Source organism: Strix uralensis, chromosome 12 (assembly GCF_047716275.1).
Source record: "Strix uralensis isolate ZFMK-TIS-50842 chromosome 12, bStrUra1, whole genome shotgun sequence".
Taxonomy (NCBI): Eukaryota; Metazoa; Chordata; class Aves; order Strigiformes; family Strigidae; genus Strix; species Strix uralensis.
In genome coordinates, this window is record NC_133983.1 from 9872844 (window position 1) to 9896768 (window position 23925).

At 37.5% G+C, this 23925-nt stretch overlaps 1 protein-coding gene across 1 annotated transcript in view; it reads right to left on the reverse strand.

The window, feature by feature from the left end:
• The window catches only part of LONP2 (lon peptidase 2, peroxisomal), a 47386-nt gene extending 25208 nt beyond the window's left edge, over positions 1-22178 (reverse strand). Inside the window, exons 1-9 of the mRNA XM_074881852.1 lie at positions 21880-22178; positions 20635-20869; positions 19718-19849; positions 18279-18401; positions 17284-17447; positions 16496-16590; positions 14212-14470; positions 6101-6242; positions 46-196 (exon numbers count right to left, since the gene is read on the reverse strand). Of these exons, the coding sequence (XP_074737953.1) occupies positions 46-196; positions 6101-6242; positions 14212-14470; positions 16496-16590; positions 17284-17447; positions 18279-18401; positions 19718-19849; positions 20635-20869; positions 21880-22112 (1534 nt within the window). The 5' untranslated portion in view covers positions 22113-22178. The remainder of the gene's footprint in view (positions 1-45; positions 197-6100; positions 6243-14211; positions 14471-16495; positions 16591-17283; positions 17448-18278; positions 18402-19717; positions 19850-20634; positions 20870-21879) is intronic.
• Positions 22179-23925: the final 1747 nt, after the last annotated feature.

The following is a 23925-nucleotide window of genomic DNA, read 5'->3' on the forward strand; positions in this document are numbered from 1 at the left end:
TAAGACCTTGTAATAACCACTTTAATGAAAACACTGTAGTGTTACCTGGAACTTGAATAATTTCCATTCTGTCCAGCAGAGCAGGTGGGATAGTAGCTGTAGTGTTGGCTGTAGCTATAAAAAGGACTTGGGACAGATCAAAGGCTACATTTAAGTAGTGATCAGTGAAACTGTGATTTTGTTCTGGATCCAACACCTTAACAAGAATGAACACAAAATTGATGCAGTTGCTCAATTAGAAGTAAATAAAATATGCACATTTTTATTATATTCTATTTTGATCTGTCAAATCTGACTTTACATTCATAAAATACGTTATGAATATTACTGAAGCCTGACCCTCAATACCCTGCCTCGCTCCAATTACTCTGTGACTACATTCCACACCACATGCAAAAAAAAAGTTGTTTCCCCATTAGTTCTTTTTAGCCTTTTCTAAAGATGACTGCAGCATTTCTCCAGTCATCAAGTACCTCCTGTAAGCTATTTCGATGACCTTACACAGATGGTAGAGAGTGGCCTTTCAAGGACTCTCAGCACCCTTGGAAAAGCAGCCCATGTGGTCCCATGGATGTATGAGTAGAATTCTCTCAAGTAATCCCCAAATCCAATCCTCATCTGCTGCTGGTAGCTCTTCTTACTCTAAGCGCACCAACCTGAGAGATCTCACTGTGAGGACCAAAGGGAAGAATAGATTACCTCAGCCTTATCCACTGTCACTAAATCACCTGCCCCGCTCATTCAGCTTTGTCCAGCCTTTTACTACTAATGTGATAGTAGAAGCTCTTCTCCTTGCCCATGACATCCCATGCAAGCCTTAACGCCAGGTGAGCCCTGGCTTTCCTAACACAATCTTTGCATTTTTCTTTCTTTCCCAAATTTTGCGATAAAAAGAGACAAAATAAAAGAAGCACTGAAGAATAACACCACACAGCCTAACCAACCTCAAAATTTTATTGCACAAGTACAGCTACAGCTTAAATAACAGGGTTGTCTTCCTATTGCTTTTAGTATTATTTATGTGTGCTAATGCAACACCTGCATATATTTAAGCTATTACTTGAATAAGCTGTTTTTCTGCATTAGGTGATAAATATTCTATATATGTGGATCACAAGTGTACTAAGGTGCTGTCTTGTAGTTTTTTTAACAGTGATGAAAATTGGAAGTTCATCATATATAGCAATCTACACTTGGCTTCCATATTACACCTATGAACCACCTTCCTTCCACCTCCCCTTAAAGCACTGCCACACTTTTCCTTCCCAAATGATGAATTATCAATGCTACACTGACATGAATAATTCTCATGTTACAAATAATGGGACCTATGCATCGCCTGAGAAACAGCACACTGCTGTCAAAATAATTTATCTGCCTATACCCAAATGAATGCACCTCTTGTCTTAGCAACTTGAATTATAGCCAAGAACAGTGTTGGTAATTCTAAAAAAACTGAATTTGAGCAGTTCTTAGCTGGTTATGAAAGAAACAATTCTGAATTTTCATTACTCTTAAATTCTGTTCAGTCTTTGAAAAGTTAAAAATCTTTATAACAGAAATGTTTTATGATCACAACAAACTAGTAAAATACTTTTTTTTTAAAGAATGCCAGAAACACAGCAGAACTTTTTTAAAACCAGAACAATTTCTGATTGTATTTTGAAGTACTGCACAGATTTAAGACTGATATTTGCAAATGTATTGCAGCTGTATTAAATACAAGTTATACGTTCCCCTTAAAACATACTGAAACATATGCCTAAATTCTAAAACTAAGGTTGGAACTCAGTGAATGCTATTGTTCATTGGCTATAAGCTATTCACAAGCTTCTTTTCTTACCCTCTTCAGCAGGCAGCTGCTATCATTTACTCCCTTCTTTACTGATAAAGGCAAAGGCCTTGAGGTATCCTGACTAGCCAAGTACACTGATGCATAATTCAGTCAGAGTTATAGATGTCTCTTACTTCAACTAGTCCTACAATCTAGCCCTGACATGTAGGGACACAACAATAGGCAGTGTATCCAAGCACAGCATCTACAAACGGTCTTCAAAGAAAGTAGATCTATACCAAATATTAGTCTCGCATTCAAAGTATAGTCTTGCAAATTTTTCAAAACTGATTTAAACAGCAAATCCTAATTCAACTTACCCCTTTTTTTTTTACACTGATAACACAGTATTTCCAAAAAATTCCAGCTGAAGCATTTGCAACTACTTGCAAAGATGTTGAAAAACAATGTATTCTGACAGACCAAATTTGTTTTTTATAACACTTATCTATGTTGTCTCTCTTTCTCCTTCTAGTCTGCAACTAGAAATCCTTATAAATTCTCCTAAGATGGTGATTATATTATTTACAAATATATACAACATATTGTACTCATGCACAAACAATACTATCCAATAAAGGTGAAGGAAACCGTAGTCAAAACCAATTTGGATGAAATCTAAAAATGTGGATTATCTCAGATTTTCTCTGGACTAATAATTCTTTGTCATGGTAACTATTTCTTAGAACAAGACATGAAACAATATCACACTTATGCATTTAAAACAGATTTTCCAAAGCAAATAGAACTGTTCTTCAGCTAGGTATCTATGCTAAAGTTCAAGTTCAAAAGTTTCCGAAGATATTCAACTAATACAAAAATATTAAGTACAAAAAGAACATTCAGTGAACAAAACATCTTGGTTAATTTATGGCCGACAGTTCACTGGCACACAAAGGTTTCTCTGTACCAGCTTTTTATGACCACAAAATCCAGAATAAGTTCCATGAACATTTAATTGCCTGGCTATGCTCCTGGTCTAATTTCCCTGCATACAAACTATCAGGCACTTGGATCCATTTCTGTTTTCTTCTGTTTTAAACAGAGGTCATCTAAATTTAGACTAAAACATTCCCTTGTTAATGAACAGTAACTGGAAATAAGAAGACATTCTGTTTTGCTTAAGCAACAACTCTGCAGAAGCCCTAGAACTGAACACATATCCGGCAATTATAAAGCATCAAGCTTTGCTTCCAAGCTTACAGGGTATGGCAATTTTCTTCTTGAATATATCCCATTGTAGACAGTCAGTGAGAATTTAAAACACCTACACATTAAGGAAAAAAGCATGTGCCTTTTATAATGATGGCACTCACCAAACAAGAAGCAGCAGTCTGAAAAACAAATGTGCCGGTTAGGTGACCGCTTACTGTGGTTTGTTCTCCTACATAATAGCCACCTTAGCTCATTCCAGATGGACTTTCCAACAATGTAAACCACAAAAAGCGGATGAAAATTAAGCTGTTCTGTCCAGGCATGAGTTCTCCATTAGAAGAGGTAAAGCACCTGCTTCGGGATGTTTAGACAGCAGTAGAGGGATATACAGATCTCACATGGGAGCAGCCCAGACATGGTTAATAGAGCAATTACTTCTCCAGATGCAACTAATGGTCAATTAGCAATGACTTACATAAAGACTGCAGCCCAAGCAGACAGTTGGAAGCTAACCTGAGGAGCCTCAGCTGGAATAATCCATGGCAGAAGCCAAGCTGATTATCACTGAGAATGTGGTTTTAAAATAGGGAAAACAGAAAGATCCCAAAGCAGAAACAAAATATCAAAAATTCAAACACAAATAATTAAAAAATAAACTAATTTCATTTGCCCTCACACATTTGACAAGATAGAAAAAGAATAGAAATGCTAATTCTTTACTGCAAGACAGGGAATGAAAAATAAAAGAAACAGCAAAGCTTGAATAAAATTAACAATATTAATGTACATAACTGGATTAATGATTGGAACACTTCCAAAAAAAGTTACTGTCTTTCCAAGAAATGCCAAATTATTACTGAGTTTGACTGCCCTACAAACAGTCAGCTAGCTAGCAAAATTTGATTTTCAGTTATTTTTTTATCCACACATTGACTAGATTTAAGCCAGTTTAGTTCAATATTTAAAGGAGAAATGACAGAAGAAATATGAGCAGACTCAGAAACAGAGCCCATTACCCTTAACAGCAAAGAGTAAATAAAATCCCACAAGTGAAAAGTACAAAGAAAATGCATTTGAGTATGTTACACTCCTCTGCTTGTTTCCTTGCACTTAGAGGCTTTTCATGTACCCTAGAAATGCGTGCTACACACTTGAGAAATACACAGGTAAAGGACCATAACTGTCATTTTCAGCTTTTAAAAAAGTGAAGCCATGGTATTTTCTAGCACAATTATTACTAGTTCATGTTAACATGCAAAGATCAAAACAGAGCTCTCAAACCATAGCCTGTTCATATGCTGATTTTCAAAGAACTGGTTGGCCTTGTCAAAACAGTAATTTTACACTATCTAGCAGGAAGAAAATAATGACATTTGTAGAATGTCAATTGACATTTCATTTGCAGAAAGTCATACAGCATACAGATGAGCTCATGACACCTTAATTTAAGTCGCATTTTTCATATTCAAATCACTGTATTAAGCACTGTCAGTCAAAAAGAGTCATTGGAATGACTCTGTAGGCAAATATTACCAGAACCACTTTCATTCCCACCTACAACCGCCCAGCTACATAAGCTACCACATGACACTTCTAGGATTATGCCCTAAATCATTTCAGTGAAAGTGAGCTATGCTAGCTCAAAAAATTTGGATAAATATCTTTTACTAACCCAACTCCTTTTGACTGAAACAAGTAAAGAACAATCACAGAAGCAGTTCAGCTGAAACAGTGATAGGATGGTAGCCCCTACAGCCAGAGAGGTAGACAGTGTAAAAATACAGCAGTATAAGTTAATTCTAAATGTGCACAATACCAAAACCATTAAGTGCAGCAGTGCTACATCTGCTCTGGACAGCCTCAAGCGCTTCAAGCCTAGCCCAGCCTTGCTGTGCCATTACCTTCCTCATTCCCTCCTTTCCTCATCATCTGTGCTAGCACAGGAAGATGTACACAGCCTTCTGCACTAACATGCACTATGTCTCTTCTCCATACCTGAGGAGATACTCCTTCCTCTCTCCAGCAAACTGCTAGCATAAAACCATTGAATATGCAAGTCAGTGGAAGAAGGTGTTGTACTGGGATATCTTGGTGTATCATATCCAGGGAAAAAGACAGCAGAAAGAAGGTTCCAGCAACTCATTACTGATCTCTGCTACAGACTCCTCTGATACGTGAAGCCTGCAAGAACTAGGTCTCAATTCATCTTCTTCATAATCACTGAAGTTTTAGCCTCCTGAAATCCCAACTACTAATCTATTTAGTAACATCTCAACAGTTGATGGATTTACAAAATATTCCTACAGTATCTCGTTCAAAGTCCTTACTTTTAGCTCCTAGATTTTACTTGTGTCTTTAAGCAAGTCTACTTTAACACCTCTAAACTCTTTGTGATAAAATAACTACACCATGTACTTCAAAATTAGATTCATTTATATCTTGGTCTGAGTCCCAGAATTTCAGAAAAAACACACTTAATAGCTGACTCTCATGGAAAGCAAACACTGTATCATTATCAGTCAAGGAGTGGGGGTCTGTGACTTAAATGAAAAGCTTAAGTTTAGAAAGTTAATTACAACACTAATCAAAGAAACACTGCTAAAAGAATATGTAAGTAGTCCATATTACATGCTAGGTAAAATGCTTAGCTCCAATATAAACTCGTACTATCAAAAGCTTCAAAAATATATTGAAATTGTTCCAAGAAAGAAAGGGAAAACTTGAAAAAGTCCAGCTACTGTCTGGCTGCTCTACAGTTCATTCTTATAGCTAACAGCATTTGGTCATTACAAATCAATGTCTTCAAGTCCTCCAAATAAGTAGTGTTTAAGGCCTGAACAGTCCTTAAATATACAAAACACTGCACATAAAGTACATCCTTGCGTTTAAGTACAGGCCACTGAGATTAAAGATATCTTAGCATACTATATAACAGCATTTGCATTGTGCACAAGTAATTGACAGAAATCCAAGGAGTGTCAAAACACAGTAGCTGCTATTTGAATAAAAATGCTGACACTGTCATCTATCTTTTGTCCAGTGAATCTTCCTTTCTGAGTCCAATAGTTTAATTCTTTTTGATTACAAATGAAACAACTTAACACCTCTTACCTCAAGCAAGGCTGCTGCAGGATCCCCCTGCAAGCTCTTCCCCAGTTTATCAACCTCATCTAACAGGAATACTGGATTGTTAACCCCAACAGTCTTCAGTCCATTGATAATTCTGCCAGGCATACTGCCAACATAGGTGCGCCTGTGAAAAATAAATGTATATGCGGAAAGAGGGGCCAGACCCATGTAACAGGTAGAAACATCAAAAATAAACTCAAAGAAAAACATAAGAGTGAGCAGCATTGTAACAATTCTTGCTGTTTTTCAAAACTTTTTGGAACTAGTGGATTAAAACATGGAATATGCATCTGAACCAATATAAGCAATTATATCAGCAGATGAAAATTCCAGTTCCATGGTGCACTAGTTGGTCTGGAAAGATGAACGTATATATTAAAGTATATTCAAACTTTATGGCTTGCAGACATTTTACATGATTCAGTACAAGAATCCTTGTACTGTACAAACAAGCAGAAGCAGATTTGGGAACCTCATTAATACTAACATTTTAATAATGATGATACTGGGTTTTTGTCATCACAACAGAGTTCACACAGCATGTTACAAATTAGGGCAAAATTCCAAATATGCTGAACTGTTGATGTCCCCTGTATATATAGAATGCTTTAGTTAATACTCACAAAGAATAATGGCATTTACTATGTCATTTCAACATGAAATAAAAAACTAGAAGAGTGCAATGGAACAAAAAAATAATTAAGTGTATTTATTCAGCAAAGGTTGTAAAACTTCTTTTCACAATGCACAGAGCAGCTACACTTTACATGCATATAGATCCCTTGTTTGTAACATTTATCACGGCCTTTTCTGCTTGTGCCATAACTAAACAAAATACTATAATTAAGAATATGAAATGCTGGTCACTCAAGAAGAGATACATAAAGTGCTGAATTATAGTATCTATCTCATGACCCTCACAAAGCAGATACGAAGAACGGGTATGCTTTGCCTTAATACAGTCCAAAATAAACAGGATGACATTTAGAAAGACGAAACCAAAAATACCATGGGAGTAATTTCAAAAGATACTAGAGAAGACTTTAAATGCAAAAAAACCCCAACTCAAACCACACAGCAATGGTGTTAGCTCCATGTAACATTTAACCACTAAGGGAACAAATTGCAGTTACTGTATTTAATTCTAGATCGGAGCAAAAATAAAAGTTTTTAAGATCATCTAAAATTGCCAGAAATGCAACAGAATTTCAGTTTGCCTTCTACTTGCCTTCTACTACCTTCACAGGCAGCTGCCAAAGACTGGAGCAGCCAGCATGCAATAGTTTATCACCTCACTGCTTTTGTGTAGAGTCTTACTCTGCAGCAAGTGAGTGGATTCCTTTCCACTGAGGATCTCACTTTGTAACATTTATTACAGATCAAGAATCTGCATGGGGGAGCTATTATACTAGCACGCCACTTCATTCTCCATCTGCACACAGTCAACCTTGCCAAAAGAATGACAGGCTTCTATAAAATGCAATCAGAAAATTACAAGACTGAAGCAGAACTGAAGTTCACAGAAGTGAATCATTCACCAGCACAACCAAATTAATCATTGTATCAGTTTGGGGGTTTCTTTGGGGTTTTTTGTTGTTATATTTTTGTGATTTTGGGGTTTGTTCATTTGGTTATTTGGTGGTGGTGGGTTTGTTGCTGTTTTGTTTTTTAACAAAAGGTGCTTACTGCACTAGTAAATGATTTTATATGCTTCAGAGACAATGCAGCCTAACTGTTTTTAATATTCTTTTTATACCAGTAATGGGATAATTAGGTAAACATTAAACATTCTTGTTTCTTGCTTGGTACATTAATCTTAACTACATGCTTAAAGACATTACACTTTTCAAATGTGCGTTTGTGTTTTTATATACACAAAGTTTTATCCGATTATTTTAAATTCTATAAAATTTTGAGATATCTATGTTTCATCTAGTTTTAAGAAACAGCTTTGGTTTATAAACTAAATGAAGGTAAACTGGGTTTCTCTAGTCAAGGGAAAGCACTGTGAATAATCGCTCGTTCTCTCCCTGCACCATCCAATTGCAACAACACAAGTCAAAGGATAATAAATGTTAGGTACCAAAAGGTTTTCTGAATAATCAATCTGTTTATATTCATGCACACACACATACCACCTTTAAAAACTTTTTTTTGAGTTTTTCCAAATAGAAGCACTTAAAAAAACAAAAACCAAAAAACAAAAGAGGAATTGATTTTTCCTTCTTAACATACAAAAAAGCTGTTGTTATTAACAGACTGAAATACTTCCCCTCCCCCCCCAACAACCCTGAAAATAGACTTCAAGTCACAGTCATTTTACATTCAAGTAGATTTGGCTATTTAATGACATATTTGTGGAAGATTCTCACAGACACAACACCCTTCAGTGACTTCCCTGTTGTACACAATCAAGTTTCTTAACATTTTAAAATAAACCATACACTAGGTAGGCTGAAGCACAACGTATCAAGATCTGTGGTGAAGGAAAAGCAGAAAAAAGCAAATATACTCAAGACGACTTACGACAAGTCAAGTGAGATCAATACCTTGGAGAAATACAATTTTAAGACTATAAAAATTAAGTGGCTTCTAAAGCAAGCAATAACAAAAACATTCTGACAGTGACAGAAAATCATTAATTTAATTTTTTTTATTTATGCACCCTGTCCAAAGTAAGCCTTGGGTCATGAGCTACCACATAAAAAACTATTCTATTTAAGAAACCAACTGAAATGGATCCAATGTTACAAAAAAGATGAAATGGTTCCCATACAACCCAAGAGTTCTTCAAGAAACTCAAAGGTCAAAATTAAAGGAACTATTGGTTAGAAATATGGAGCAGTTCTGCAAAATACTTTGTCTCCACAGAATTAGGGTTAACAGATGAGAAAAGCACACAGTGGCTAGAAACATTCTGCTCTTCCTTTCACTACCTGACAGCTGACTATTCTTGCTCTTCTTCTCTCATACTGCCTTCTCATTTGTATTTTCAATCACCTCTAGACATGGTAAATCTAAACAACTAACTCTGATATAAATGTTTAATTGGTGCACTAAATCTCAAATAAAAGCATGCTTAATTTTATTTACATGTGCTCAGGTATCACGAAAGACAAACTCAGATTATAAATTTTAGGACAACAAACACCTAGGTATCAAATCATTCTTCCCATGTGTAACAGTCTAAATCTGTGATACATCTTAATTCATTAGACATGGACCAATACCTATTTTATTATACTATTAATTAAAGACTCAAGATCTCCAAGGCAACTGAAGAATGCTAATGCAAATGTTACATGTAGGATGACAGAGAACAGTAATGTAGTATTTTACCTTGAAAATACAAACATAGGTAGCCTGTTTTCATTTCTAAATGGTTATTATGGAACACATCTCAACACAAGAGTCCTCAGTAAGACAGACCCTGCAGACATTTACATACAAACCCACTAGAATATACGGAAATTACAGCAGATATGGCCATTTATCTGTTTGGACATTAACCTTTGCCTTGTAACTTGTGAAACAATACTGCTGTTTATGAACAGTAGCCACTGAATGTGATGTCATTCTTTATTTTCATTATTTTAGCTAGGGTTCAAAGGAGGAAAAATAACGTTCTACATCAGCATTTTTGATGATATAATGTGGCTTTGCTCGTTTTTTGATGCACTATTTCTCTTCATGCATTAAACCTAGAGAGTCAGCTGCTTTCCATTCAAAACAGGAAGTACAGGTAAAGTTTCCTGGTTTTCTCACTTGTGTAGAAACAATTAAAAAAATAAGCCTTAAGAGCTCATATCATAGGAGGTCTGTAATTCAGTAATCTTTTTATTTATTTTTAAATCAGTGAAAAGGTACCTTTAAAAAAAAACCACTGGAGTTGTACAACATGTCATTAGGAGCTATGTATCCTAGAAAATGCAAGACAGACAGCTTGGAAATCTAACCTTGTCAGCCCTCCCAATGTAAACTGGGAATGTGTATGAAACAGAACCTTTAAAGCAGTATTAGTATTATTGGTAAAAACATGACTCACTGTCTTAACACTGTTCTAAAGATAAAATGGTTTAAATTATTTTTAACTACAGTGGTTTTCAAACTGCAGCGGTAAGAAAAGACAAAGTTAATGCCACCAAACAATTTCTGAACTTAGCTGCACAAGGTCACATCATATTTTTTTGCAAGGACAAAGGTTGTGTCTACTCAAGTGCTTTGCAAATGCTTCTATGCTTTGTACCTGTATAACAAAGCTATTCCTTTCACAGGTGAAATTGTTTGAAGTTTGTTTTTTTCTAGTGCAGCAAGGCCTGTGCTGTAAACTTCTGCTAGCATAGCTGTACTGGTGAGGAATCACACCTTTTCTCACACAGATGCACCAAACAAGTCTTCAGCACAGGCCTAAGCCAGAAGTAAACTATCCAAACTTCTAGAAACTGAAAAGAAATGGTAATATAAGAAAGAGTGCTTCACACAGAGGTGAGAGAGAGAAAAAAGAGCTTCACAGTGATCTCACCAGCACCACTATAAATAAATGGCGCAATTACATCTTTCATTTTTAAAAATAGAAAACCACACATACATGTCACAGAAAATATCATATATTTCCTGTATAAAACAAAATACCAGTACTGAAGAGATCTTAAATGCAGTGAGCTTCCTGGAAAAAAGTTCTAAGTCATCCTTCAGGGTGGTTTGGGTTTTAAAAAAAATTTTTTTTAGTACAAGTTAACAATAAATGTAAACCAGCAAACTTCAACATATGGTATAGATGAGTGGTAAATGCAAACAGCAGCTGGAGAATGTCTGATAAAGCAGTTCTGTTTTTGTACCAAGACGATGATTTCACTTTGGGAATGCAGAACAGTAGTTGCTACTCTTTGCCCAATCAAAAAAGAATTCACAAACCGCAGCTGCAGGCACATGATCCACACCGAAATGGCAAAAACAGGGTGTTTCTGATTGCCCTAGTTACACGTCGCATGGAACAGCACACCTACTGAAACACCACTCCCCACCCTGCTGCCATCTAATATATTTTATTTTGCTTGCTGAATCTATCAGACTGCATCTGTCACAACAGTGCAAATGGCCAAAGTGAATGCTATTTCAGGCAATATTTGCTTGCAAGTGAAACTGAACCAGTTTCTTTTTTAATGTTCTAGTACATTTAGTACATTTTTTAAAGTACATTAGTAGGTACATGGAGTATCATTATTCTGCAATGTTAATGGAATCCTTAACTTAAGCCTTAGAGCCTAATAAGGAGCTTTCCAGAGAAAAAGAATGGCTCCTGACATGTAATATTAGAAAATCAGCCTACTTAACAGTAAAACTCAGAGAACAGCAGCCTATGTCTCCTCCACTTTTAGACCACCTCTGTAATTCCTCTCTACGATTGCCACCACATGCACAATACTGATTCACTAGACTGGAAATAATTTGAAGGATTTATTAATGCAAAAAAGACATTAGAGAGAGGTCTACAGAAAAGCAGTAGTTTTAATTTCATTAAGCCTTATTCTGAGAAGCAGAAAAGCAGGGAAAAAAAAGCAGCAGAATTTAAAAAAACTGTATGCAACAGTTGGTTTTGATTTTACCTACAAAAAACTTGCAAAAGGAGTCAGTTACAAGGGACTCCTGGTACTAACTGCTCTAAAACTTTTTTTTAAACTATACACTTGTTTGTTGAAGAGTAACCACATGACACTTGCTAATTCTAGATAGTATTTTCCTTTACTGATGAAAAATAAACTCTTATCAAGTATTTTCCATCAGCTAACTTCCAAGTACATTTTTAACATGAAATTTACAATGGTTAGCTTCTAACATGCATTAATAATTTAATAATGCCCTCAAAAATACTACATTGAGAGCCATAAACACCTGATTTAAAGTTTTTGAAAGCCTCATTATCACATGACTCTAGCTGTCTTTATTAGGTCTAAACACAAGATAGAAAGCCAAACAAACCAAAACCAAAACAAAGAAGAGAAAACCAGCAAGGAATTACTGGCAATTGAGTAAGAGTTGATGACAGTTTTACTTCTATTCAGAACATCAATTTCACAGACATGGTTTCGCTGTTACAAAGGCTTCAGCCCTGCTCTGCCCTGGAAAAGTTACTTGTGATAATGCTTAGTATTCAACAGCCTCTAGTGGTTTCAGTTCGAATAGCAACATGTTGTTGAATCACATTTTAAATTGGTTTGGGGATCCATACCATAGGTAATCTGAAAGATCAGAATTCCTACTTATTAAACAGCGATTAATAACACAGTTTACGAACTACAGGAATAATACATAGTGAAGGAGGAGGACAGAGTTTTGCTTCTTTTTTCATTAGTGTGTAAGTAAACGGGTAAAAAGGCCAGCTATTACAAAGGTTTACAAATCACACACACATGGACAGAGCGCTACTATGCAGTAAAAAGAAATGCATTAAAACAAATTATCTACAAGCCCCCAGTGGCTGCTGGGTATGTTGACCAAACCTACACTAAGAAAAACTTACAAATGATTCTTTCAAGCCACAAACTACACATGTCAAACACCCTGAAAAACAAAACTCCTGCAAATCTGCCACAGAAGAATGCACACAGTAATAAACGCATGTTGCTCATTTTATCAAGGGTGCTGAACTAAAGATTTATGAAACAACTCTGAATTTTCAAGTTGTCCTCAAGCACAAAATCACCATTTTGGTGCTTTGTCATATCTCATGTTCTGGTCTAAGTAGTGATCAGTAGTACATTATACTCTCAATTCCTAGAAACACATTATATTCCAGATTCCTAGAAGTTTATGCGTATGTTCAGCACAAGATTTCCCAGTGAGTCTCCCACATTCCTTCCATGGGACTGTGAGCTTCCACTACTCTAATATATTCCCACATGCAACTCAGCTTACACAGTCTGAAGTCTGAAATCCGATACCACAAAATTAACTTTTTTTAGGGCATTTCTTTTATGTTTTCATTAAAATTACATAGGGAAGTGATAAGAATTCTAAGGTCCTTTTTATGCCTTGAAAATGAAAAGAAATTACAGAATAACCTGGAGTTGGAACAAAAAACCATGGTGTGTTCTGATGATTGGAAAGCAGCATAGCCATTGGGCAAAATTAACTCCTACCTGGCATCAAAGAAATAACTGATAGCTTTAATTCACAATAATTTACCTACTGTTGTAAGGAGAAATTTTATTCTGTGACATGACTTTAAAACAAAAAACAAACAACCCAGATGGTTTTACAGATTTTCAGAACACTAACAAATTCATTATTCCAAACTTCCTACACTGCATGCTATAAGCATAAAATATGTTTAATGGAACCAAAAATGCTGCAATGATGTTCGGTTGTTACTTATCTACATTGCCCATTCATTCAGCTTCCAGTTGCAAGGAATGGGGAAAGGACGAATATAAACAAATGGTTTAAAAACCTAACAGATAGATACATAAAGAGATGCAAGAGCAAAAAAAAAGTCCTAAGGAATGTCACCCAAAAAAACCCGCTCTGAAACCTTCCAGTTTAGGCGTCCTTGTATACACTTTCTTTTGAAATGGGAAAATAGTACACTATCAAGTTTGAGATACTAAGTAACTCAGTTGCTAATCTCCAGCAACTTTTAAGTATCACTCTCAGTTTCTCCTCCTGTTTTAGCAACAAACATGGTTATAAAGTAATGCATTGCTATTCATAGGCTATTTTGTATAACTAAATCTTGACAATCCTCTTAAAAAGTAGACAAATCAGAGCCAACATTTAAGTTTGCATTAGACTTTCTACTGAATTTTCCTTCAAAGTGCCAAAATGACTGAAGATTAAATTCCATTCTCCCCCATGACAATAAAGGGCAGCAGCAGAAGAAAAAAATAAAGGCTGTATCAACACTAAACATCCATTCCCATCACTAAAATTCTCCAGAATAAATAACATTGTATACCAAGAAAAATCAATGGATTGAAATTTCATTGTTTGAAATAAGCAAAATTTCTCTGTATTAGCTAAACAATGAAAATAATCAATACATTCTGTAGTAAACAAAAGAAAAAATTGCAATTAGGAAAGGAAGTAGTAGTTACCTGTGGCCTCGAATATCAGACTGATCACAAACTCCTCCTAAGGCAATTCTGTGGAATTCTCGACCCAAAGTCTTTGCAATTGATCTTCCAACGCTAGTTTTACCAACTCCTGGGGGCCCCACAAAACAAAGAATGGGTCCCTTGAGGTTGTTTTTAAGCTGTCTGACAGCTAAGTACTCCAACACTCTCTTCTTCAACTTCTCCATAGCATAATGATCATTATCCAACAGAATTCGAGCTGCACGAATTTCAAGGCGATCTATCAATCATTGACAACAGAAAAGATATCAGCATATTTACCTTTAAAAATGGAAACAATTGATTCTACAATACAATAGAAACAAACACATTCTCAAATACATTCAACAATACAATCCCCCTGACACACACACATATTTCCAACAATGTTTTCCTAAAACAAAGGTATTATAATTCTCCTTTAATAAGGAAATTAGACACAAGCTAGACAGATCATAGTACCGATAATGAAATCTAAAAACCCCATGTTTTCACTGTGTCACATACTGAAATCTGGTTCAAATGAATTTAGTGTCTATTCTAGAACAGTGATTCAATGATAACCAAATTTTTCAGCATTTGCTTTTTCACAGAAATAAGTATGATCCTGTAAGGTCTTCTTATAAGCCAAATTAATCCCTGTGTCTTCATCATCTACTTAAGAGTCTACAACTATGTCACAAACAGAGCAAGATCTTGAAGGGCAGGCTTTACTCGCTATGCAACACTTAAAGTGATTTGGCACTGTAAAACATATCCATGGGATAGTAGGACTGGAAAAATTATTTTTTTGCAATTGCCATAATTTGAGATAAATGGTCAGGCCTCACTGATGCACATTAATTAATGCTTTACACAGAGCAGGAATTTCTGGCACAAAGCAGCTGTCTTCTCCTTTGCTGTACAACATAAAGAGCATAGGCAGGAAGCAGAGAAGTCTATCAACCCTGCACACACTCACCCTTCAAATTCTATACATTCCAGGTGCAGACCCCTCATACTGGTACGTGTGCATATTTCACATACCTACAATTGTGATTAAATTCTCATCATCAACCATTTAAATTTTTGTAATGAACCACTGAACAAAAAATTCACTAATGATCACAATTTTTTATTGGATTTTCTGTATTTGTATTCAGGTATATTTTTATTCACTGTAGCTATGCAGTCCAAAGCATCACTCACATGAATGTGAATACCAACTTTGCAACTTAAGTAAAAAACTTCAAACTACATGTGACACGGCATAATTTTACAACATTAAAGAGCAATCTTCACCAAAAAAACATTCTGCATGGACCTAAGTGTCAATAAATACTCGTTTTGGGATTCTTTGAATAATCTTTGCCTGTAGCCTACCTGTAGGCAGATCTTTTTACAATTTAATGATTAAAGAAAACAGTTACAAGAAGATTTGTAAATAGCCAAGGCTCTAGTTTAAAACAGCCAAAATTCATCACCACACATACCAAGAAGGCAAAAGATGGACAGATGTTTCTGCTGGTGTGGTATGTTAAATTTCTTTTTTAAATCAGATTGTTGTAAATGCCATTCAAAAGCCTCATTCTTCAGTAGCTGCTAAAAGGAATTGTAATCCTTTTCTCCAGCAGTACGCTTTCTGGAAAGTCATTCTGCCCACTTAATCTACTTGTGTTAGTCAGTAGGAAAAGTCATGTTTGGTTTTCTCCTCTTTCCTCGCTCTCCATTTTTGCATACTGTTTCCATATTATCACTCTACTCACAACTTTTGAAAACTGGGGTACAAAGCTGACATGATACTCAAGTTCTTCTATTGTACCTAAAGTTGTAATTATTAAAATTCATTACAATTGTGCTTTTTCATCCTTGTGTTTCTTACCAAACTTGATTAACTTAAGACATACCAGAACCTTCTTCAGGAAGACTAATGCTAGAGAAATGCACAAACACTTTTTTGTCTGACACATAAAAAGTAATTAGATGTTCTTTTCTTCATTATTCATGCTAGCACAGACTGTAAGTAATTTTTCTGCATAGATATTCCTAATACTTTTTAAATTCACATTCTAAGATGTACAACAGAGCTACACAGGCTATTCAGTATATACATCTTACTTTAAGCTGGGCAGACCATAAGATTTCAGTAACACATTAATGACATTTTTACGGTCAGACAATGAGACAAACATTTGCAAGACAGAACTAAGTATGTGGTGTTTACATGATGGTCACTTGTCCTAAAATGTCTGTGCAAGAGACAATCAACAATAATAGAAGTGTTTACCTTTTGTACTCTTGTTCCATGGCAATTCTACCATCAGTTCCAAGTAATTTCTTGTCAACGCATATTCTGGCATTGACTGAGGCATCTTCTTTAATCTAAAAATATATATATATATGCATAGAATTCATAAGGGTAACTGTGAAGTAAAGCTCCCCTGCACCACAAAACAGATATTTAGCAAACTCGAGGTCATCAGCATACCCTCTTACTTTCTGACAACCATAATACTAAAAAAGCAAGTCACTACTCCATCAATTAGGAGATTGTCTTTGCATAATAATAGGTTATTTATAGGATACAAACAGAAATGAAAAAAAGAGTCAGTTCCCTCTACATACACAATGCATGCACCACTATACATGCATCCTCACTGGAAAAGAGGTTGTTAACCATCATATCGCCATGGATAGCAGTTATCGTCTCCGAAGAAAAACAGAGGAAAAAAGACCGAATAACTGGGCCAGTTTATTCATTAATTATTAACAACTGTGGTGCTATTTACTTTCTTTTTTTTAGATCTTCATAAAATTAAGGCTTAGCGCTTATAGTTTAATGCCATATTAATGTATAAACCTTTATCTAGAAGACTGTATTTCTTTGTCATCACCACTGATGTTCCAAAAAGATGAACTGATGAAACTTGTAAGTAAAAACCAGCACTCTACTATATTTTAAAAAATCATTTCTAAAACACAACACAAACATATCATCACATAAGAAAAGGTTAATGCAAGATTTGTTTTAAAAAATAAAATAAGAGAAGAAATCACCATTTAAAAGTCTCCTACCTCTTTATTTCCTTAAGGCAAACTTTAAGAGCTTGTTCTGACATACTGGATGTTCTAATCTTTTTTTCCAGCATGACAACATCATCATGATCTTCTTCTTCCTCTTCATCTTCTGTAGTGCTTGGAATGTGACTGATTCTTCTATTAGGACGAATAGCTACCACCTATGAAAGTCAGAGAATACTATCAGGTTTTGTTTTTTAAATAAGGTGTGTACTTTGGCTTTGAATGGAAACAATGACAAAAACATGCACGGGAGACAAATTCAGAAGATTTTAATCCAATAAATAACTTCAAAGCGTTACTGGTACTACTTTAAAAAGTTACAGTTCTTATTTTACTATATGTATTTCTTAAGTGCATTTATCAGCTATACTAAACTAGCAGACAACAGAAGACAAGAACAAAACTGAAAAGAGTTATTTGTGATTTTTGGGGCATTGCAGCCCATCACATTAAGCAGAATTAAGCCTAATCTTTACAAAACTTTTTTCATTTCTCAATTACTTCCTATTTCCTAAATCGCGTAAATATAGTTAGATGCAGCAAAATTCTAAGCTGCTCTAGTTTAGCAAGCTATGTTTTACAACACACATTCTTTATCTATATTTCAAAAGCTGTATCATTCATCTGCAATACCATTAGTAAAAGGTACACCTTTCACCGCACAGGCCAAAACTCAGTATGTGCATACCACGCAAGTAAACTGGGCATCAGATGACTCTTTAAAGGAACCTGAGCATTTATTCAATGTCAGAAAGTGCTCAGATTAAAAAAGGGAAAAAAAGAAAAAGCCTAGGCAGTTTTAAAAGGACATTTAGGTATCTAAACAGTCAAAGTTGCCAGTTCTCTGCAGCTCCACACTGACCATGAAACATTATGGCTATAGATTACAACTGCACAGATTAAAATCATGCACATTCATTAGGCTGTTTAAAAGTGCATCTTTATACTTATTTAGGATGTTTAAGTATCCCACATTTAAAGGTCCATACCCTTTTATCATCATCCTGTTTGGGCTTTCTTGTTTTCTGAAGCAGCTTCAGGCCTTCAATCTGTCTAACAAGCAATGGTATAGTCATCTTGAACCGTTCTTCCAGCCTAACAGCATCTAAAATCTAAGAGCAAGGAGTTACAAGTAGCCAACAAGTTCATGCTGATGGATCATCAGTTTGGGGGAGGGAAACAACATACTGCTATTGTTTTTTGACCAGAGTTATTGAATACATGGTTTTGGTAAAAAAGGTAGCAAGAAAAGCCAACGAGAATACAGCACACAAAATCTAGCCTCAAGTGTCTGGATGCCAAAACTACAAAGCACTCCAAAATAGCAAAAAAGTCTTTTATCCTGTCTGTTCTTAAAGAGTCTTAATTATTTCAGGTGCATTTTCTGTGGCAAACATGTATCAGCATTCTATTTTTCAATTACTGAGCCTCAGGAAAGAGCTAGCCCTCTAAGAAAGTTACAGCATGATCTCCTTGGTTAACTCAGAAAAAAACCCCACACCTTATGCTTTAAGGTTTTTTTGATTTGGTTTGGGGTTTTTTGTTTATTTTGTTTGCCTTTTTAAAATTTTATACACTACTTCATTAAACATGAAAATGGAATTGATATGTGGAAATGGGTAGAATTTGGCTCTTCTGTATTTCCACAGCTTCCACTGGCTGCTCCTTTCTTTCGCACTTCTAATAAAACAGTAACAAAAAAAAGACATGGTAAATGTAATGACTAATGTACCTTACTCCAGCAGGATATTCAGCTACAGTACACACCTTCACTTCAAATTACTACACTAATTTCTGTTTGCTGTGCTTTGAAAGAACCTAACACGCTTTCAACTCAAGGTTGAAGGTGCAACACTGGCAGTGACAAAAGAAAAGGAACAACAAAACTTCCAAACACAGCAAGCAAATACAGAAATCAGACTAGTAGGCATCAAGCCATAAGCATCATTTCTACATAAAGTTATTTTGACATATGATGTAAATTTAACCAGTGTCTCAGTATTTAGAAAACCCCACACTTCACTATGTTTTTAAAAAGATTTTAAAAAAGATTCTGAAGTTGTTGGTGTTAAGAAATGTATAATGATCTGTCAACTGTGATAAGTAAGCAAGATTTCAACACAATTTTAAGACAGATTTATCATCTTTACCATGGGAAGGGGAAGTCCACATTGTATTTAGTTAGCATTGGAAACCATAATAGATTAATTTACCAGTTGTGAGTTCTGACATATAGATATATAAGCATTTTAAACAGCACAAAAACTTTTTACAAGTATTCATGATCACTTGCGACACAAATACCTTCTGGCACAACTTTATTCCTGTAAGCAATGCGTAAGCAATTTCAAAATTATCTAACAGTCATTAACCATAAAAAACCCATCAAACACCTAATTCCCCTCAAAAAAGTTTAAGAATGTAATACCTGAAGCTTCTCTTGGTTGGATGTACGGATGATGGAAGTCAGTATATCTGGCAAAGCTTCTCTAGGCAGACTGTCCAAAAGGCGTCTCAGCTTTGCGACTGCAGGAACAGACATATCCAGCATCTCAACCAACTGTAAGGAACACACAATGAACAATATTCATGGTTGCTATGCTTCTTTTTAAATTATTTCAGTATCTGACCTAAAAAGGATTGCATCTTTCAGTATGAAACATGTCTAGGTACTTTGCCAAAAAGCTACTGAAATAAATAAAAAGTTCACAGAAGAGGCACTAACTCAGCATGGGACAATCAAGACTCTGGGCTTCTTCAGGGAAGTTCAAAAATATCATCATTGTTTGCAGCACTTTTTACAATGCCCACATCTCTTATTTTCCCCACACACCCTTATTAAAAACTTTCCCAGTTATCTTAACCCTACAATGACTCTTTTTCTATACATTCTTTAAACTCAAGTTCATTATACCTGGGGACATCTGTTTATAATCAAGGCTCCAGAGGGGCTTTTCCCTTAAATAATTTTAAAAAGCAAAAAAACCCTCACAAAAAAGCAATCCATTGTATATAGTTTTATAAATATATAATTCTGGGAAAAAAAAATCAAAAGTGTATTTATAGTAGTGCTATATACAAAATAATATCAACTTATCATAGCACTAACATACACAGTAAGTTGTATATCCTGCAATAAGCTGTGTAACACCCTGCAACCCAACACAGAAACCTTAAGCTATAACAAAAATACTTATTTTGTAGCAGAAGTACTAAAACTCTACTAGTCACTGAAAAATATCAGAACCATTGAAAGAGAAGGGCAGATAGGAAGGAAACAAAAAAAATCCCCCAATATACACATAAATACATCGATATGTGACACAAAGAATTAAAACAATTTACCTGCACTGCATACTTGTAGAATTGTTCTGACAACTCTCCAAGTTCCTCCTCAGATTTATGCTGATTAGTAAACTGCTCAAGACGATCTAACTGTTCAACTTCAGCAACAGGATACGGTTTCTCTTTCAGCAACTGCAGGATCTGGAAGCGGCAGAGGCCCGTAACCAGCAACGTGTAATGTGGCTTGGGCCAGTTGCTACCGACCACCTGAACTGCCAAGGCAGCAGTGCCAATCCTAAAAAAAGATCAAAACTTTGTATTATTTATCACCTTCCACACAACGTTTTGTGTGCCCCTTGTCAAGAAGCAATTGAGCTACAGGTTGCAAGAACCTTCTGGGTCATAGATACTTATCATAAAAGGCAACCAAATTTGTACAATTTCCCTTGTAACACTGATTCCAAACCCAAACCCTAAAACTTGAAAATGAATGAGCTAATTGGAAAACTAAGATAATATAATACAGTCATTCCATTTAGAAACATATGTAATTTTTTCATAAATAATTGAATGGATCTTGCTGTGGACAGGAACACTGACATTTCTGCTTAAACTGTACACATTGGAAAATTGAGTGTTTGTCATTTACAGTTCTTCAGTGAAAATGTCGGCCTCAGTCCAAACAAACCTCTTAGATCACACGTATCTGTTTAAGCAGATTTGAAACAGAAGTTATTTTCTTGCAAAACGTTACTAAGTCCACTGATGTGATAAGAGTTTTGAGAGTACGGGTTACAGCACGTTAGTTTTACTCATGCTTTGTCCCACAGAAACACGAGTCGTTTTCATTTTATGTGAGCTAGGTCACTATGTGCTTATCAGGTGAAAAACGTTATGGTTAACAACTGCGACAGCCTTAATGCTCCTGCCCCGCGTTCTTTGATCGTATTTTCTTCTCCCACCTTGGCCTCCCTCTTTCAAACTTTTCCTCCAGCCGTCAGTCGGACAGTCCCCCCCACACCATGCGCCCTCCCGGTGCAGCGAGACAAGTTTCTCCGGAGGGAGAAGCGCTTCCCGCGGGGCGGCGGAGCCGAAAAGCCTCGTCCCCGCCCCCGCGAGCCCCGCGCCGCTGACAACATGGCGGGCTCGGCCCGGGGCAGTCTCGGCCCGGCCGCGACGGCAGGGCCAGGCTCAGCGCGCTGCGCGGCGGCGGCAGCTCGGAGCAGCGCGCAGGGGCGCGGCGCGTGCCCGAGGCCGCGGGGGAGGGCCGGGGGAGAGCGCGGGGAGAGCCGGGCCGGGCGGCACCTGTGCAGGGAGGGCAGGTCGTCGCAGTCGGAGGTGGGGTCGCTGGTGTTGGGGATGACGCCGATGATGGTGCTCCTCAGCGAGGTGCCCTTCAGGAGCCGGCTGCGCACCAGCTGCATGTTGCGCGGCGAGTCCACGCTCGTCCGCATGGTCGAGCCGGGCAGCAGGACGCCCTCATGGGTGAGCAGCAGCGGGAGGCGGCTGGGGATCTGGATGGCGCTGCCGGCCGCCATGGCCGCGCCGCTCCCGCTCCGCTCCCCCGCCCGCCGCTCACACACCGGCGCGACCGGGCGGCCTCGGCGCGCGGCCCCGCCCCGCTACGGGCGCTCGGAAGGGACAGTCCGCGCTGCCTCCCGCCGGGCCGGGCCCGCTCTTCCTGGGGGGCGGCACGCCTCCGCCCCGCCGTGCGGGGGGCCCTCGCGTGCCCGGCCGCTCCGGCTCGGGAGCCTCGTGCAGCGAAGCACCGGCCGCCTTTGCTTTTCATCTTTCTCCCTCGGTGTTTTTCTCCCGTACACGGCAAAGCCCGCGGCGGGTTGCGGCCCGAGGCGCGCAGGGCCCGGCCCCCCCGAGGGGCTGCCTCAGCCGCCAGGTGTCAGGCTGGCACCGCAACCCAGGCCCGCCTAAACCCGACCTGTGGAAAGCAGAAAGTGCCGCAGAGCCTGACGGCGGAGGGTGTTAACAAACCTCTCATTTGTTAAATGGGATGGTTAGTAGGTGAAATTAATTTTTTGTTTGCTTTTAAAAAAGTCTGCTCTCCTGCATCGGCACTCATGGCCAAAGGGTTCAGGGCCCTGTTTCTCCAAGCACAGAGCAGGAGCTATTCACAGTGCTCCGGGCAGCCCTAACCCGGAGGGAGGCAATGCGGGGTACAACATCTCCTCCGCAGGACGGGGGCCCAAAGTCTGAGCCTTCCCCAAGGGCTGGGGCACAGTGAAGGGCAAAGCACCCACTGGTGCTCACCGTTGCGCAGCCCAAGCCAGGCAGGCTGCCCGCGGAGACATGCCCTGCAACCTCGCCAATGCTGTGGCAGTTTTACTGCAATATAGCTATTTTCAACAGACCTGGAGGCATCAGCCAAAGTCACAGCCCACTATGATCAGTAACGTTCCTTTGCCCAGTCCTGCAAAAGCCTGCCCAGGCAAAAGGGCTCTGAGCACTCAGGCCCTATGGGGAGTTCAGGTGAACTCTCCATAGTTCGGGTTTTAGAAACTTTCCTCATCTTTTGTTTGTTTGTTTGTTTGTTTCCCACTGGTGAAAAGAGGTGCAATATCAAAATTGCATAATGTAATGGTCTACGTTAGCCAATTCCTTGTTAATCACTGACTTGCACAATACGTTTTGAACAAAGGTAATCCTGTACAGAGGGGAAATCTCAGCGGCAACAATTTCAAACGCACAAGTACAGCTACAGTAAAAAACCTGCTTAATCATGCAGTTTATTAACACCCTAATCTGTTAGCCTGCTGGAGAATGCAAGGTAACAGGATATATGAAAATATTAACAATATATTTAAATGCAAGAAGTTATTACAGCTGAGAAAAATATCTTTTAGAACAGCCACCTCAGGTACCTTAGAAAGAAGCAGGAATCGAATATACTATTCAACATGACATTTAGAAAACATTAATACAAAAGGGCACATGCACAGGAGTATGGGAAGTGTTTTGTGAACTTCCTGATGTTAAATATAATTACTCTGTAAACATATGTTCGACACTCACAAATGTTTAAGCTTCTCTAACTATATTGGTTTGGCATGTGAACATAAACCAAACCTAAAGGTTAAACATTTGTCACATTTGTTGATGAGTTTTCTCAGTCTGTGTCTTTTCATTAAAAAGAATTAGCAATTTCATCATGTTTATTCTCCAGACTACCATTTTTTCCCTCCCTCACCAATGACTACTCCCTTTGATCATTAAAAATAGTTTCTTAACTCATTCTGGAGCTGTACCAAAAAAATCTCAATGATTGCTTTAAAATTCCTTTCAATTTCTACTGCACAGCTCTTAATACCCAGGGCTATATTTTACTGCATGTACTAA